This window comes from Octopus bimaculoides, chromosome 2 (genome assembly GCF_001194135.2).
Source record: "Octopus bimaculoides isolate UCB-OBI-ISO-001 chromosome 2, ASM119413v2, whole genome shotgun sequence".
Classification (NCBI taxonomy): domain Eukaryota; kingdom Metazoa; phylum Mollusca; class Cephalopoda; order Octopoda; family Octopodidae; genus Octopus; species Octopus bimaculoides.
Genome location: NC_068982.1, coordinates 85,516,677 through 85,535,291, shown reverse-complemented (window position 1 = coordinate 85,535,291; position 18,615 = coordinate 85,516,677). Strand labels below are relative to the sequence as shown.

General features: G+C 39.3%; 1 protein-coding gene across 3 annotated transcripts in view; it reads right to left on the bottom strand.

Annotated features, from left to right (window-relative positions):
• Window positions 1-18,615, bottom strand: part of LOC106881831 (mitogen-activated protein kinase kinase kinase 5) — a 147,057-nt gene that overhangs the window by 61,795 nt on the left and 66,647 nt on the right. For all 3 annotated transcript variants that reach the window (XM_052978404.1, XM_052978405.1, XM_052978406.1), the window contains one exon: window positions 997-1,078. In XM_052978404.1, coding sequence (XP_052834364.1) covers window positions 997-1,078 — 82 coding nt within the window. The remainder of the gene's footprint in view (window positions 1-996; window positions 1,079-18,615) is intronic.

Genomic DNA, 18,615 nt, shown 5'->3' with positions numbered 1-18,615 from the left:
GAATAAGCATCCCCCCAATAGCAATAGATACCCCCCCCCCAATAACGACACATATACGAAAATCTTTAACAGACATTCCATGAAAGTTTCTTACAACTGCTGCCCAAATAAAAGTGCCGTTTCACTTAAGCCACACAAAATTCTCCCTAGATTAAACATATTCTGGCTTTTTCACTTTCAATTACCTCTCACTAAACACTGTTATTTTACATGTAAACACTATATTAAAAATATGCAGCTTCCAAAGGATTAAAGGGACATAACTCTTATCCACTTTCACTTTAAGTTTTCCTCTCGTTTTTATATTCTTGTTTTATTTGTATTTTCTTAAGGAGCAGCCACATTTACTGAACCTGAATGGATAGGGCATGGTATGCTATATAAGCCAGCCTGATTACTGTACTTTCGCCAGCCTGGTTACTACACTTTCGCAGCATGAAACTTGAAGTAGCTAGAAGCCCTGCAGTTAATAAAAAGTCTTTTTGACCCCAAGGTAGCATGGGAAAACAAACATAAAACAAAACAATATATGCACATGCACCTTCTTTTAAGTTTTGCTGTCACTGGTGTGTGGTTTTAGCTAATTGTATGAACTTCAGTTCTTAATTCATTGATATCATTTAGTGAAAAATTTAGCAACATTTTTTTAATAAAACAATTAGTGTCTGAGGTTTTTTTTTTTAAATAAACAAAGTGAGAAGGATGGTATGTATGATGTTTGTGGGCCCCCTCAAATTGCTGCGACTGAGTTTTGCAACAATGTGATCATTGCTAAAGCAATCAAGAGCCAGGTCTATAACCCAAATAAATATAAGCAGCTTTACTGTGTTACTATGTGAGCCCTGGCATATCCAACTGGAAAAGCAAGGAAATTTGAAATAGAGACCTATGTATATTTTAACACTATTGATTTATTTTAAGTGTAAATACAAATTGTTTATCAAAATTTCATTTGTATTCAATGTATGGCTTCATATTAAAAAGAATTTAAGTTACCAGCTATTTCCACGACAGGATCATTTGAAGCTGTACATCGGATATTCTCTTGGATTGCACTTAACAAGGTTTCCAAATGTATCTACCAAAAATAAGCAAAAAATGTCCTTTATATTGCATAGTATTAAAGTAAACATGCAAGAGAAAGTTGGAAGGCTGAAAGAAGTACAGAAATTAAGGAGATAAATATATAGCAAAATTTGTGACATCACCGAACCTTTACATGTCTCATTCTCTCATCTCTCCTCTCACTCCCTTTGTTTGGAGTATTTTAATATATAAAATAACAGCACAATTATTTGAAAATCTTAGTTTGCAACATGAACACAGTGCAATGTTAAGATGTGTGTGTGTGTGTGTGTGTGTGTGTGTGTGTGTGTGTGTGTGTGTGTGTGTGTGTGTGTGTGTGTGTGTGTGTGTGTGTGTGTGTATGCTCGCACGTGCGCATGTGAATATTATTTCTTACTAGGACCAGTAAAAAGTTCATAGGCTGATCAAGATATTATCATGGAATGTGACCAAATTTGGTTTATTTTTCAATATAGTCCCCCGCGTGATCCACACACTTCTTCCATTGGTGTTGCAGTGCTTGGATACCATTAATGAAGAAACTTTCATCCTGTTTATCAAAGAAGTCATCAACAACAGATATATCATCATCATTGCAACATTGGTTCTCAGCCAAATGTTTTCTATATAAAGGAACAGATGATAGCCAGATGGGGCCAAATCAGGCGAACAGGGAAGGTGATCAACCAGTTAGTTCAAAGCCACAGTCATGAATAACAACCTTTGAAACCAAGAATTTCTGTGCTGGAGTATTGCCTTGATGTAACAAGACCCATTCATAAGTTTTCTTGGACATTTGGTTTTGATAGCCTTATATAACAGTCTTAGTAAGTTGGCATAGTGCTCTCCAATGATGGTGTGGATCTTTTGGAAGATAGTCAATAAACAATGCCTTTTATTAAGAAAAACTGAAGCCATCACTTTCCCTGCAGATGAAATGACCTTGACTTCTTTGGAGCAGATGAGGAGGGAAGTTTCCTCTGCATGGACTGTCTCTTTGTCTCTGGCTCAATGTGATGAAGCCAAACATCATGGATTAGGAATTGTTCAAGGAAACCAACTGGATCTGCCTGAAACAGTGTCAGAATTCCCTGTGGTGTGATCAGCCTGGTGTGATCAGCCTGGTGTGCTTCTCATTAGGTCAGAAGATGTGGCACCCCATTCAACAGAAACCTTTGTAATGACAAAGTTACTGCACACAATAGTGTCAACACTCATGGGATATGCTGATAGCATTGGCTATTTGATTTATAGTCAGTTGCTTGTCATTCCTCAGCATGTGGTGAACACAATCAATGTTTTCCTCAGTGGTGGCAGCTGCAGGACATCAAGACCTTGGGTCTTCCTCAAGACTGTCTCTTCTCCTCCTAAATGCAGCTGCCCACTTTTGCACTGATGATGAAGCTGGAGCATCATCCCCTAATGTAGCAACCATGTCAGCAGGAATGTTCTAGGGTGCTAAACTATTTTGCTGCAGGTACCTGATAACACCACAATGCCAAATTTTGTCCACTTTCAAGAGAAGTCACTACTATCTTTGAACAGTCAGATATCAGTTTACTTGGAAACACTGTACCCAAAACACACAGGATAAACTCATAAAGTAAATATCCAATAAATTGAACAACCCCAACAAGTGCCATAGAGACCGGATACCCAACAAAAGAACACATCCTGCATTACACACCCAACATACAATACAAACACTAATACAAGAGACTCAAACCAAATCCCATAACAAAACATTTTGATGCAATACAATACTCCCCAAATGACAGAAAGACACAATGCTGTACACACCTCAGTAACATAAAAGTGCATCAAGTGGTACAATAAAAACTTACTTGAAACTATCAGATGTCAAATAATAATAGTGATGATGATGGTGATGAACATTACATTGCCTCAGTTTATGACAGACAAGAGTTTGCCTAGAAACTCTGGTGGTAACAGTGAAAATGAGGCTGAACCTTTAAGGGAAGGCCTCTCGCTTGGCAGTGGTTCAGTACAGATGCAAACTGACTACAGCTGTTATCTTAAGACAGCATCAGTAGATAATAGAGTAAGGAGAAGGAAGTGGACCAGCAAAGAAAATAGGATAGTGATGCAGTACTACTTAGAAAGTGAACCTAAACAAAGAAAGTAAACCTAAACAGATGTTAAAACTTTGGAGAGAGAAGGATATGTTTAAAATGATAGAGCAGAGAGTAGTAGATCAAGCTAATGCTATTAGGAAAAGGGAGTGGCTGACAGAATTGGGGGTGGAAGAGATCACAAGAGAACTGGGAAAGAAAGATTAAGCAGTAGAAAAGCCAAACAACAACATAAAAGATACTGTTCAAACCAAAGAAAAACCTAAAGGAAAAAATAATAATAGCACAACTGATCAAGAAGGAACAACTGGCACCAGAAACTTAAGTGACTTAAATGAGGAAAATCAGAGTTTAGATGAGTTGTGGGAAGCAACGAGTAAAGAAGAAAGAAAAATATTACCAACTTTAAAAGATGCTAATAGAAGGATATGACTAGAAAAGTAATTTCCGTAGGATACTGAAAATAAAGATGACACTAACTCATTGATCTGTGTAGGAGGTATTAGGTATTCCTCAAGGAAAGATTAGGAAAGAGCAAATGTTGAGAAGGAGATTAGAAAATAAAGTGAAGACATTAAGGTAAGATCTGAGTAGAGAAGAAGCCTGGAAACTGAATAAGTTAAGAAACACAAGATTTGAATCTTCTGATGAGAAACAATACTTAGTCAAAGTGAAAGGATTTACGATAGTTATGGAAGAGTTGAAACAGCATATACTAGCAATAGCAGATAAGCTTTCCAGAAAAGAATAGATCAGTATCAACAGAACAGACTGTTTGAGACAAACCAAAGGAGATTTTATAGGTAAATAAATAGTGTAGAAGAAAGTACTGAAGGTGAGAAATCTAATGCAGAAGAAGCTAGAAAGTTCTAGAGTAATATTTGGGGATAAGCCAGTCAATCATAATGGAGATGCAGCATGGTTAAAGAAAGTAAGAAAGAAATAGTTAGTGAGAAGCAGTCAGATCTAAGACTAACTGTTGCTTTAATGAGTGTCAGGAAAAATGCCAAACTGGAAGGACACAAGACCAGATTTAGTTCATGGGTACTCATCATCATCATCATCGTTCAATGCCTGCTTTCCATGCTGGCATGGGTTGGACAGTTTGACTGAGGGCTGGCGAGCCAGAAGGCTGCACCAGGCTCCAATCTGATCTGGCAATTTCTACAGATAGATACTCTTTCTATCACCAACCACTCTTGAGAGTGTAGTGGTTGCTTTTTATGTTCCACTGGCACAAGGGCCAGTCAGGCGGTACTGGCATCAACCACACTTGAATGGTGCTTTTTATGTGCCACTGGCAAGGGAGCCAATCAGGCAGCTCTGGCAACAGCCACACTTGAATGGTACTTTTTATGTGCCACCAGCACAGGACCAGTCAGGTGGCACTGGCATGGACCACACTCGAATGGTACTTTTTTATGTGCCACTGACATGGGTGCCAATCAGGTGGTACAGTCATCGCCAATGACAATGACTTCACTTTACTCAACAGGTCTTCGCAGTTTATTGCCAAATGATTGAAGGGTATTCTTAGATGTACTGGTTATGCTGCACTGGCATAGGCAACAGTTATGGTTTCACTTGGCTTGATGGGTTGTCTCAAGCACAGTATATCTTCAAAGGTCTCAGTCACTTGTCATCGCTCTGTGAGGCCCAACGTTCGAAGGTCATGCTTCACCCCATCATCCCAGGTCTTCCTCTTCCACAGGTTCCCTCTGCTGCTAAGGTATGACACTTTTTCACACAACTGTCCTCATCCATATGCAACATATGATCATACCAGTGCAGTCATCTCTTGCACACCACATCTGATGCTTCTTAGGTCCAACTTTTCTCTCAAGGCACTTACACTCTATCATGTATGCACACTGACATTACACACACAGTGGAGCATACTAGCTTCATTTCTTGCAAGCTTACATATGTCCTCAGCAGTCACAGCCCATGTTTCACAGCTATGTAGCATGGTTGTTCACACACATGCGTCATACAGTCTACCTTTTACTCTGAGGCCCTTTGTCACCAGCAGAGGTAGAAGCACTCAGAACTTTGCCCAGGCTATTCTTATTCTAGCAGCTACACTTACAGCACACCCTCCCCCGCTACTGACTTGATCACCTAGGTAACAGAAGCTATCAACAACTTCTAGCTTTTCTCCTGGAATGTGGCAAAAGTTGTTCTCTGCACATTTTCAGTGTTTATTGTTCCTGAGCATTTGTCACACACAAAAAACTATCTTCCCAGTTAGCCTTCCTTTGATATTGCTGCACCTCTTATCTGTTCATAGCTTACACTGAGTACATCTTATGGAGTTTCTACCTATGCCTTTTCTACAGATCGAGCAGGGCCAATTACCTGAAGAGATTTGTGATTTGTCTGCCTTCCTACTTTGGTTTTTGCTAGATTGACTCTAAGGCCCTTTGATTCTAGACCTTGCTTCCACACCTAAAACTTCTTCTCTAGTTTTGGTAGTGACTCAGCTATTAGAGCAAGGTCATCTGCATAGAGGAGCTCCCAGGAGCATCCTGTCCTGAATTCCTCTGTTATTGCCTGGGGGACTATGATGAATAAGAGGGGACTGAGGACTGATCCTTGGTAAACCCCTACCTCTACCCGGAATTCTTCACTATACTCGTTGCCAACCCTCACCTTACTGACAGCATCCTTGTACATGGCTTGTACAGTTCTCACTAACCATTCTTCTATCCCTCGTTTCTGCATTGACCATCAGATAAGGGATTGGGGACCCTGTTAAAAGCTTTTACCATGTCAACGAAAGCCAGGTATAGAGGTTTATCTATGGTTAAGTATTTCTAATGCAGCAGTCTTACCAGAAATATAGCATCAGTGGTGCTTTTCCCTGGCACAAACCTGAACTGCTTCTCATCTAAATTGACTCTCTCCCTAATTAGTTGGGCTATGACCCTCTCCGTGACTTTCATTACTTGATCTAACAACTTGATACTTCTATAATTATTTGTATCTAATGCATCACTTTTACCTTTGTAGCAGTTGACTATGGTGCTGCTATACCAGTCATTGGGTATGACTCCTTCATGTATCACCTGACTGACTATATGAATGACTAGGCTATAGCCTACACTGCCAGATATTTTAAGCACCTCTGCAGTGATTCCTGATGTGCCGGGGGGCTTTCCCTGTCTCAGATAGCTGGTCCCTCGTTTGGGTCGACATTCAGCAGACTCTCTTTCTCCCATTCATTTTCTTTATTGAGCAACCTTTCATAGTGGCGTCTCCAAACCTCTCTCTTTGCAGCTTCGTTTAGTGCAAGTGAGCCATCATCCATGCGGACACATTTCTCTCCCACGACATCACGATTCTCTCTCACACACTGTCTTGCAACATGAAATACCTCAAGTCTTTGGTCCTCACAGCGCAGAACATTGGCAATTTTTTTCTTTTCTGCTTCCCCACTGGCTAAATAAACCTGTCTCCTAGCTTCCCTTCTGGCAGTCTGATACAATTACCTGCTACCACCGTTCTTTCAGTCCTTCAAAGCCTGTTTCTTTTCTCTAATAGCCCTGTCAACAACACTGTTCCACCATCATGCTATTTTGGGTCGAGAGGAGACTTTGCACTATTTACAGATCTGGTCAGTGGTTTTCAGCAGGTTGTCCCGTAGAAACCTCCAGTTGTCTTCTACATCGTGTGAAGCTATATCCCCTTATATTTCGTCAAAGGCTTTGAGCGATATGTCTCTAAATCTCTGTCCATTCACAGGATCTTTAGGCTTCCAGATCCTTCTCCTCCATACTGGTTGTCTTCTGGGAAATCACTTAGCCCTGATCCTGAAGTCACTAACTACCAGTCTATGTTTTGGGGTACATTCTTCGCCTGGGAAGATTTTGGCATTTATAAGCAGCCCTCTTTCCCCTTTTCTGGTGAGGATGTAGTCAATTTGGCTAGTATGTCAGCCAGAACGGTAGGTGACTAGGTGACTGGCAGGTTTCCTGAAGTTAGTATTGCAAACTATAAGATCATTTGCATCGCAGAACTCCAGCAGTTCATAAAATCAGTTTTTCTGTCTATCAGGTAGTCCTGGCTGAGGGGTATAGGCTGAGATAATGGTTGCTAACCCATGATGAAGCAATAATCTAGTCTTAAGTATTCTGTTGCATACTCTGACTACTTTGATTACCTTATCCACCCATTTCTCCGCAAGAAGAATAGCCATGCCCCCGACACCGTCTGTGTTCCCTGCCCAGAAAACCTAGCGGAACCTCCTCTTCACCTTACCTCTTGGAGGCAACAGATATCAATACATCTCAGTACAAGCATCTCAACAATCTCATCAGACCTACCTCTCAGTGTGCCAACATTGAGAGTGCCAACCCCGAGGGTGTGGGAGGTATGGTCCCGTGAGACCCTGGGACGGGGGACAGCAGCGTCATGTACCTGAAAAGAAAGCTCGCATTTGGCAGAATTCATAAACAAACAATACCCTTCAATTCAACCTGCATACACTACACCATCATATTTTTGCACTATATGATCAAAACCTTACATAGGAGATAAACCCTAAGTAGGGGTGGGGTTGGCGTAAAGCCTTTAGAAGTGTTCATGGGAGACAACCAAAGGATGAGAGAGGATAGAAACTTCCGGTACAGGATGAGGGGGTGGGAGGGCGTTTGTACTGCGAGCTAACAAATTTAGACGAGAGCATCTTCTGGATACGTATTCTTTCGGCGGTGGTATTAAGAAAATTGAGTAGGGGAATCCGAGTGCATGCGCTAGTTTATATAGGGTGGTGGTGGTGGTGGTGGTGGAGGAAGTCTTAGAGAAATAAGTGACTGTGTGATAAACTTGAACAAATGAATGAATATGTTGTGGTTAAAGAAATGCATGAACTAAGGCTATCTTAAGGCAACAACGGGGAAGACGAAACTATTGAAACTATATTTATGTGATGACATGGTAATGAAATAGACAGAATAATGAAAAGAACTAAATAAGGGGTTTATGACCTGCGCAGAAATAGAAGAGTAGATGAATGAGGTTGAAAAGACAAAACTTCTTATCTGAGCATCTTCTGAGATTCGTATTTCTTCAACAGAGGTATTAAAATTGAGTAGGGGAATCTGAGTGCGTGCACTAGTTTATATAGGGTGGTGGTGGTGGAGGAAGTCTTGGCGAAGCAAGTGGTAATCGAAAGAGAGAGATAGAGCCCTTTATAAAATACAGAGGTGGTATTTCTGCTGCCGGCCTTGCCCGACCTGTGGATTAGCGCGAGTGCCTGCCTGCACTCCTTTTGCCATTCAGTCATATTCTGTCTTTTTATCAAACCGGGTGTAAATTCCTCCAAGGAGGTCGGTCATGGAAAGAATTCCCCTGCAAGCGAATTCCACACCTGGCCACCATCCAGGTAGAGCTAGAGATGCCTTAGCCTTAGTGCATGTCTGCACATCAATAGCCATGGCATCCCTAACCCACCCTTTAGCGGTTCTTGGCAGCATACACAAGCAGTTTTCCCTTCCACAAAAAGCAGAAGAGAAGTCGCACAAACTTGCATAGCCACAAATTGGGGCAAAGGACAACGGTCAGACAGTAGGTGATAACAGACACAATAAACACCTGCACCACCTCCGCCCTCCCTTTCAAGAAGACGCCCTTCCAGACCAGGTCTGGACTAGGGCCTCCACCCTACCTGCCACCTCACTCCAATTTTTCTCTGTCTGGGAGTCTGGACCAAACCAAACCAAACTCCAAGCACCTAAACAGGACCATCTGTCCAGTGCCCACGACACTGGACATTATCGACTTGACACTCAGGGTGCCAAGCTGTAAACTGATGGACTTGTCCTTGTTAACTTTTGCTCCTGCCACCGCCTCGTATCCTTTGATTGCATCCTCTACACAAGGTAGCTGAGCTACATTGGACACGGTGATGGTGACGTCATTCGCAGAAACACACTTATCAAATCCAATTTCATTGGGGATGCCCCCACCAAACTCTCCAGCCTCTGCAGCAATGGCTCAAGAGTCATACAGAAGCAAAGACAGAGGGCACCCTTGACGAACCAAGCACTGGATCTCAAATGGCTCCGACAGGTAACCATATACTTGGACTGTGGATTTGATGCCACCATAAATGGCCTTGATCCAACCACGGAAGTCCGAGCCTAGCCCAGCCACCTCAAGGAATGCCGCCATGTACTGGTGGTCTACCTTATTGAAAGCTTTACTTTGGTCTAAATGGACCAATGCCCCACAATTACCCACCCTGTCTAAGATGTAGCATAAGAAATGAAGATTGTCCTGGATTGACCTGCCTGGGATGGCGCATGTTCGTGCCCTCCCTACAAGTTTCTCCGCGACACGCATCAACCTTTTTGCTAACACCTTGGCCACAATCTTTAACTCTACATTCAGTAGAGTTATGGGCCTAAAGTTACTAATATGATCCCCCTTGCTTGGGTCTTTTCTGATCAGTGCCACCACTCCCCAACTCACAGAGCTGGGAATTCTCCCATTCTGCTGCCAGTTCATGTAGACGCAGGCCAGCAAGTGTCCGAACAAGTCCAGCATACTACTCAATTGTTATTTTTGCAGTTCTCCAGTCTAGGTAGGTCGGAAGCAACATTATCTCCTCATTTTTTAGAGTTTGAGTTGATATTTCCTTTGCTCTTTCAACGTTCTCGAATTGCACCTCAATTGTGGTGTTTCTTGGTCTTCGACAGACATAGGTAATTTTTCCCCATATGGGGGTGAGGTACTTCTCTACAACCTCATTCTTCACTGACATTATTCTTTTTTTCTTTATGGTTGTATATTTTGTATACTACTGTACTGACAGTTAAACTTTGTATCATGTCCTGTGGTGGCAGAAGTTTGGTTTCGTTGCCACTTTTCTTTATAAGGTTTCAAAACTTAAATAAATGTTCTTTAGATATCTCCAATTCACAGAAATTTCCACCGACAGCAGTAGAAGAACTTGGCTTTTCCTTTCTTTCCTGGTTACAAACTTGGTTACTTTCCTTCATGGCCAGGAAATCCTCCTCTGAGAACAGAAATTTGACATTCGACAACAAATTCAAATCCACTTTTGCAAATGGCCTTTGAATATCAGAAAAATAGTAGTTATTTTTGTCACAATGACAAAAGTTAATTTTTTACCCTGCGACAGGTAAAAAAGTAAAGAAAAAAACACAAAAAGCAGTCCAACAAGTTATGCAGCAATTAATTTTCTGCCCCATAGGGCGAAAATTTCTGTTACAACGACGTCAACAGTTCGATTCCAACAAGAACACAAATGTAACAATTTCAGCATATAATCAACAACAAAAATACATTAACCAAATAAACTCACTAAGCAACAGCAGCCGAATGCAGAAGAGGGATAATCACCAGTTGTTGATGTGAAGTGGTTCCCAATGCAAATATATATATCCTTTTTCCAGTGACGAAAAGTCATTGATCTCGAAAAAGTGTAAACAAGCAATAATAAATCTCTGAGCAAGGTACAAACAGTAGCTGCACGATGTTGTGAAGTATATTTGCCACTTAAATGTAGCTAACCCTTAAGGGTGGATGCTACTGTAGCTTGTAGCCCCAGGAAGACACCTCCTCCAGCTGGCTATTGACATGTGTGTATCATGTGAGGTTGGAGATGGGAAGGATGACTTCCCTTTGCAAATACTGAGAGAGCACAGAAAGTGTGTCAATAGCCAGCTGGAGGTGTCTTCCTGGGGCTACAAGCTATATTAGCATCCACCCTCAAAGGTTAGCCACATTTAAGTGGCAAATGTACTTCATGATGTCGTGCAGCTACTGTTTATACCTCGCTCAGAGATTTATTGAAGTAATTATACTTGCGCTGAAAAGAGGTTTTAGATGTGTGCTAGGTTGAAAAAAGGTTGCTTATCTAACATCTTCTGGTTTCTACTCTGTGTGGCAGGGTATTAAAATATGAATCAGCTATTTTATATAGGGTGGGGTTGGGGAGCAGAGGTAATGTGTTGGGAGAAGCAAGTGGTTAATGAAACTGAGAGAGAGGAAGAGAGAGAGAGAGACCAGAGTTAGGCTGATCGAAGACAGGACATGAGGAGACAAGGAGAACAGTACTCTTTATGAAAGACAAAAGCAAGGGCAATATATCTAGTAATTACAGATCAATCACTTGCTTACTATTAGTGTGGAATCTGTTAAACAGGACTGCTCTCAGAAAGCATTCATGAGCAACTTGACAGCCAGAATTTTCTGTCAGAAGAACAGAAAAGTTTCAGGAAGAAGGCTAGAGGAATGCATGATCTATTATACATATCTAGAGAGAAAAATTTAACAATAGCACGGGCAAATTATAAGAAAGCCTTTGACATGATTCCACACTCATAGATAAGTGAATGATTGAGTATATTCAGTATTGCAGAAAACATAAGAGAGTTAATTAATTATAACATGCAGAAATGGAAAGCAGATCTCCACTAAGGTGATACAGCCGTATGGAAAGTTAATATAAGCGATGAATTTTCCAAAGAGACTCATTATCTCCTTTAATATTTGTATTATGCTTAATCCCCTTCAGTTTAGTAAGAAAGGAAAAGGCAGGATATCAGTTTAGAAATAGCAAAGGAAAAATTACCCATTTGCTCTACATGGATGATCTGAAGCTATTTAGAAGGAATAAAAAAAGAGGTAGATTCCTTAATACAAACTGTAAGACTTTTCAGCAAAGATATAGGTGTGGAATCTGACATTGATAAATGTGCAATATTAAGCATAAAAAGAGACAGCTAATCAGCAGTGAAGGCATCCAATTACCAGATGGCCAGACATTAAAATCACTGAAAGAAGAAGAGAGATTATAAGTATCTGGGAGTATTAGAATCTGATAGAGTACTAACTATAGAACTGGAAACAAAAATTGAGAAAGGGTACATCAGAAGGGCAAGGAAGCTAATGAAGTCAAAGCTAAATAGTCCAAATCTAGTGAAGTTGTAAATACCCATGCAGTATCATTACTTAGATACTCAGCAGCTTTTGTAAACTGAACAGAACCTAAATTAGCAAATCTAGACAGAAGAACTGAGGATTTCAATATGAATAGAGGATTTCATCCAAGAGCAGGAGTAACAAGATTATACTTACTTAGAAAAGAATGTGGTAGAGGGCTAATATCAGTGGAAGACTGTGTGGAGTTAGCTAGAGTAGATATACCCTTCTATGCAGGTAATAGTGAAGAAGGTTTATTAAGAGCTGCTAGAGTAACAGTAGGATATAAGGAAACTAGAAAGCCAAATGAAATTAAAAACCTGAAAAAAAGATTATTTGACTGGCAAGAGAAGGCCCTGCATGGTAGATTCCCAAACATAGTTACAAGAAATAGTAATAGTGAGACATGGTTATGCTTGCAGAAAGGCTGAAAAAGGAGACAAATAGTTTTCCAGTAGCAGCACAAGATCAAGTATTGAGGACTAATTGGATAAAAAGCCACGATAAGCAAAAAACCAGGTAGATTCCAAATGTAGGTTATGTAAATCAAAAGTGGAAAGTGCTACTCATATAATAAGTAAATATATCATGCTGGCACAGAAAGAATACAAGAAGAGACATGACAGCCTAGGGAGAATAATCTACTGGGAGTTATATAAAAATCTAAGATTTGACCATACTGATAAATGGTATGAACATGAACCTAGTAAAGTACTAGAAAGTAAGAAATATAAGATGTTAAGGGATATTGACATTTAGACGGATAGAGTAATAAAAGCTAGAAGGCCTGATTTAGTAGTGGTGGGTAAAAAGAAAAGAAAGTGCCTGATAATTGACTTCACAGTCTCAAGTGATGAGAAAATCAATATGAAAGATATAGAGAAAATAACAAAGTACTAGGACCTTGCCATTGAGTTACATTGAGGCTATGGAAAGTGCAGGTAAAATGTAACCCTGTATTTATAGGTGTATTAGGAACTATTCCTAAGGATTTGAACAGATGGACAAAGGAAATAGGCATAAAACCTAGTTTAGTGCCAATCCAAAAAACAGTGCTACTAGGAACAGCTAGGATACTTAGGCAGGTTCTTGGTATCTAAGGTTACTTGCTGTAGCCTCATATTAAGAAATTTTATTTTCCAACACTTTAATCTGTTTTGTGTAAATGAAACAATAATAATAATAATGGTTTGTTGCTTCAGTAAAAGTCAAGCAGTTTTAAGACAAGGAGAGTAGTTGATACCATCAACACCAGTACCTGGCTGATGCTTTAGTTATTGACCTTGAACGAAGGGAAAGCAAAGATGAGCTTCATGAGACTTGAAATTAGATTATATGTGTATATCATCATCATCACTACCAACTGCTTTTCCATGCTTGCATGGGTTGGATCATGTTTACTTGAGGCAGATTTTCTACCTTCAGATGCCCTTCTTGTCACAGATCTTCATCTGTTTCCAAATAGGGCAATATTTCCCCATGGCCAGACATGTTCTCATAGTATATTGGAAACGAATAACACTGCTTGTATGACAGTGATGCTCGTTTATAACTATCATATATATATATATATATATATATATATATATATATATATATATGCGTATATACACACACACACACATTATGTGGATGATATTTTCAATAAAGACGGTACAACCGTATCTGATTCTTCAAATGCTTCAATTCTGTGCATGTAGATTTATTTACTAGATTGCTGACATTTAGCAATGGTTTTCCCCATTGTGTTGATGTACCATTTTCTATCATTAACAAAACTGTCTGCATTTTTGACGACATGGGTATGCTAGTATATATGATAGTTGCCAATGCAATTTCAAGTAGAGCCATTGCATGACTTCTTTATGCCCTAGAATATCACCGATGAGCTGCATGAATATGGCTTTTGAAGCCTGCCAAAGACTTGTGTGCTTTTTGACAATTAGTGCAAGAAAACTTGGTGGTTGTATAGTTTACAGCTCCATGGACTTTACTATGCCTTTTCAAGCAATTTTTTGATCTGCATACTTTATGACAGAGTATGCATTCAAAATCATCTGTCCATCTATAATCAATGTGAAGTTGTGCAATATGTGATTTCATATGGTTCTTTAGCCCTGCCTTACTAAGACAAATCTTTCTACACTCATCACATGTAAGATCATCACATTCATTAATGTTTGTTAGAACATCATTCCTGTCACTTCTTCTCATCTTTCTTTTGATCTTTGCATGCTCCATTCTCTTCCTTTCAAATTCATTTTTACCTACATATACAACTTTTTTCCATTTTTCTTGGCAATGCACTAAATCTTCCCAGTTGTCAATTGGAACATTTATCTTATTCAGATAATCTTTGTTCCTCATCTTTGGTTTGTGGGACAGATGCTTACCTGTCACCAATTCTCTGCAAAAAAGTTGTTTAACCATTCTGTTATTCTGACTAAGTGTCCACTCCATCTCAATCTGTACTGCAATAGCAAAGCTTCAATACTGAAGCATTTCCCTCTTTCAAGCACCTCATCGTCACTCACAAACATTTTTCAGATGATCCTCAAAATTCTTCTGAGACACTGTTGATGAAAACGTTCCATAAGTTGTAAGTGCTTACGATACACAGTCCAGGTTTTGCAAGCATACAATAAAGAGGTTAAGATACATGTATTGTATACCTTGATCTTTGTCGAAGTGGAAATACCATGTCTAGACCATAATCAGTCTCCCAAAAGCAAAATGGGCTTTCTGAATGTGTAGTGACACTTCATCATCAAGATCCACTGATGTATTTAGTGTGCTCCCTAAGTAAACAAACTTAGAAACCACAGCGAGTTTTCTTCCATACACGAAGGTACCCGGTTCTATGTATGGCATTCCTGGTGCTGGCTGAAACATGACAACAATTTTGGTTAGACTTATGTTTAAGCCAAGTGCATCACAAGCCACTGAAATTACATTCATAAGATTTTGCATTTCCTCCTCAGTATGAGTGACAATATCACAGTCATCTGCATAGAGGAGGTCTCTAATAAGAGTTGAAGATGTCCTTAACTTAGCTGACATTCTTCTGATGTTAAAGATTTTTCCTGTTGTGTGATATCTGATATATATGCCTTCATAGGAGCCTTTGAAAGCCAAATGAAAAACTATAGTAAAATAGAGGGTGAAGAAAGTGGGTGCTAGTATGTCACCTTGTTTTACCCCATTCATGATAGAGACAGGCTCCGACAGCTTTCCACTAATACTGATCCTTACCTCCATACAATCATGAAACAGCTTCAGAATAATGAGAAACTTTACTGGGCATCCAAGTCTCCTCAAGATCTCCCACAAGGCAGTTCAGTTGACAGAGTCAAAAGCCTTAGTAAGATCAATGAATACTTGATAAAGTCCTATTTGCTGTTCCACACACTTTTCTTTAACTGCTGTGCAGAGAAGATCATGTCAACAGTACCCTTACCATTTCTGAATCCACTCTGTGATTCAGGAAGAATCTCATTAGCCACATATATCTGCAGCCAGTTCAACATTATTCATGATAATACTCTGCTGGCTGTAGCAAGCAGACAAATACCGTGCAAGTTATTGCATTCATGCTTTTGTTCCTTACCCATGAACACAACTTCCATGACTGCATCCTTCCAGTCTTCAGGCATAACTTCACTTTTCCATATCTTCTGTATTACTGCTGTCAGCATTTCTAACAAGTAGTACCCACCAAACTTAAATAGATCTACATTCAGACTATCAACTCCCGGTGCTTTGCCATTATTCAGCTTTGATACTACTTTTATTGTTTCCTCCACTGATGGGGTGTCATCTAAGCACTCAATGGGTACATTCTGTGGAATCATATCAATACTTTTTCCATCAACAACTGATAGTCAATTCAGAAGTTCATTGAAATATTCCTCCCATTAATTTAAGATTTCTTTGGGCTCCCTCAATAAAACACCGTTCCTTTTTTTCACATGAGCCAAAGTAGGACATGATGGCCCATACACCTCACAAAGGAGAGTATATAATAACTTAGTGTTCTTAACATTGGAAGCAGCCTCTATTCCTTCTGCTTTTTTCTGCTACCGAGTATTCTGTATGCTTCGAATCTTTCTTTGCACATCTGCTTGTATCTCTCTGAAAAAAGCTATATTTTGGTCAGAATCATTTGCTAGTAATGAATGTAATGCCCTTCATTTTTCTTCCAACAAATGTTGAATATTTCCATCACTTTCATCAAACCAATCTTGATGTTTCTTTTTCTTTACTTAAATTGTATAGTTGTCTTCTTAAGTCCATCCACTCATCTGTCCAATCCAAATTTTCGATTTTCTGCTGAAATTCTACTCTTACTGTTTTATCCTTAAGGAGATTCACATTCAAACATTTAGGAATGCCAGTGTCACTTTGTCTACTTTTTGGCTTCACTGCAAACTTGATCTTCTCACGAACCAAGTGATGATCTGTCCAACATTCTGCTCTTCGCATGACCCACACTATACAGAAATTTCTTTTATTTCGCTTTCTAGTTATCATATAGCCTATCAGGTGCCACTGTTTTGAACTGGGGCACATCCATGTAGTTTTGAACTTATCTTTTTGCTGAAAAGTTGTGCTCATAATAAATAGATTCAGCTCAGAACACATCTGTAACAATTGTAAGCCACTGCTATTACAATTTCCCACTCCCTGTGTCTTCCAATCACACCCCATGTCTCATGATCTTTACCAACTTTAGCATTAAAATCTCCCAATATGATAATCTTTTCCTTGTGTGGAATTTTGCAGATATTTTCTTTCAGCACATCATAAAAGGAGAGCTTTTCATTTTCACTTGCATTCATAGTTGGTGCATAAACACTAACAAGTGTTACATACAGACCTTTTTTTAAAGGCAACCTCAGCAATATCATTCTACCATTTACACTGTATGGCAATTCCTCTAATTTATCAACCAAGGAGGTTTTCAGAGCAAAAGCAACACCACCTGCTTTTTACAATTTCCTTTTTCTTCTTTCCCACTCCAATAAAATGTGTGGCAACTGGATTTCTCAGTAAAGTTACCTTGACCAAAAAATCTAGTCCCTGATAATGCTACAATGTCCATTGCATAGTGTTGCATCTCCTTACCAATAAGAGCAGACCTTCTCTCTGGGTGTCTTTTATTTGATTCTGAATCTAATAATGTTCTTACATTCCAGCATCCAATATTCATGGAAACTTTTCTGTTGTTGTTACTGCATGCAGTGGCAGGATGACGACTGAGCCCAGGCTGCGATACCCTGGGGCACCTGCTGGGCCAGACCTGTTCACCTCTGGATCCCAAGCACTTTTCGCCATTTACATTTTCATAGTTTATGGATCTCATAATTGTATTTAAACCTTTTTTCGGGCTACGACCAGCCCCATTCATTGAACTCGTGTAACTTCAGCAAAATTTGCTCAAGCAATACCGATGCCAGAAACTTTTTAAAGTGAGGAGAGAGCTTACACTAACCCAATCCCACTCTCTAAGTACCAAAACCATAACCCATAAAGAGAAAAAAAGTAGACAAAGTGGCACTGGTATCCCTAAATGTCTGAATGTGAATCTCCTTAAGGATAAAACAGTAAGAGTAGAATTTCAGCAGAAAATCAAAAATTTGGATTGGACAGATGAGTGGATGGACTAAAGAAGACAACCATACAATTTAAGTAAAGATCCTCATCAATGGATGCTCTTTGAGAATGCAGGTTTAATTTCAGAGTATCCTTCTCCTCAATAGCTTATCATCCAAGACTAAAGAGCTACTATCTGCCCATCGTAGGGGTTTTACATGCACTCACACCGACACACACACAGACAAACATTAACAGCCACAAAGTTAGTAATAATGAATACACACCATCACACACACTGCACAAAATAAAAAAATATAAATACATAATACAAATAAAAATATATATAAGTATATACATATATACATGGAAATTTCTATATGTTGATTACCTAGCTCTTATAGCTGACTCAGTCATGTATCTAGAAAAGAAATATTAGTAGTATATATATATCATCATCATATATATATATATATATATAATTAAGTGGAGAATGGAGAAACAAACACAAGAAGAAGCAAGTCAATTGTGGAGATTATGTGCCTATGGATTTAACTATCCCCTGGTTGCTTAGATACTTCAGACTACCCCTGAAATATTGGAGCAATCCTATCATTCATATATATATATATATCTATATATATAAAAATGAGAATGTGTGTCTGTCTGTCTGTCTGTCTGTGTGAATCCCTAAAACTCGAGAACTACGCAACCAATTTCATTCAAATTTTACACATGCCTTACTTAGGGTTCCAGTTGTGTTTTAGTCAAAAAAAATTATTAACTTCTTGCAGAGTTCGAGCACACGGCAACATAATATCTCCTCCACTATTTAAGTATTACGTGTCAAAAGTGAAACAAAAACACTCATGTCAAATACTTTCACTTTAAAAATGAAACTATTCCACTAACT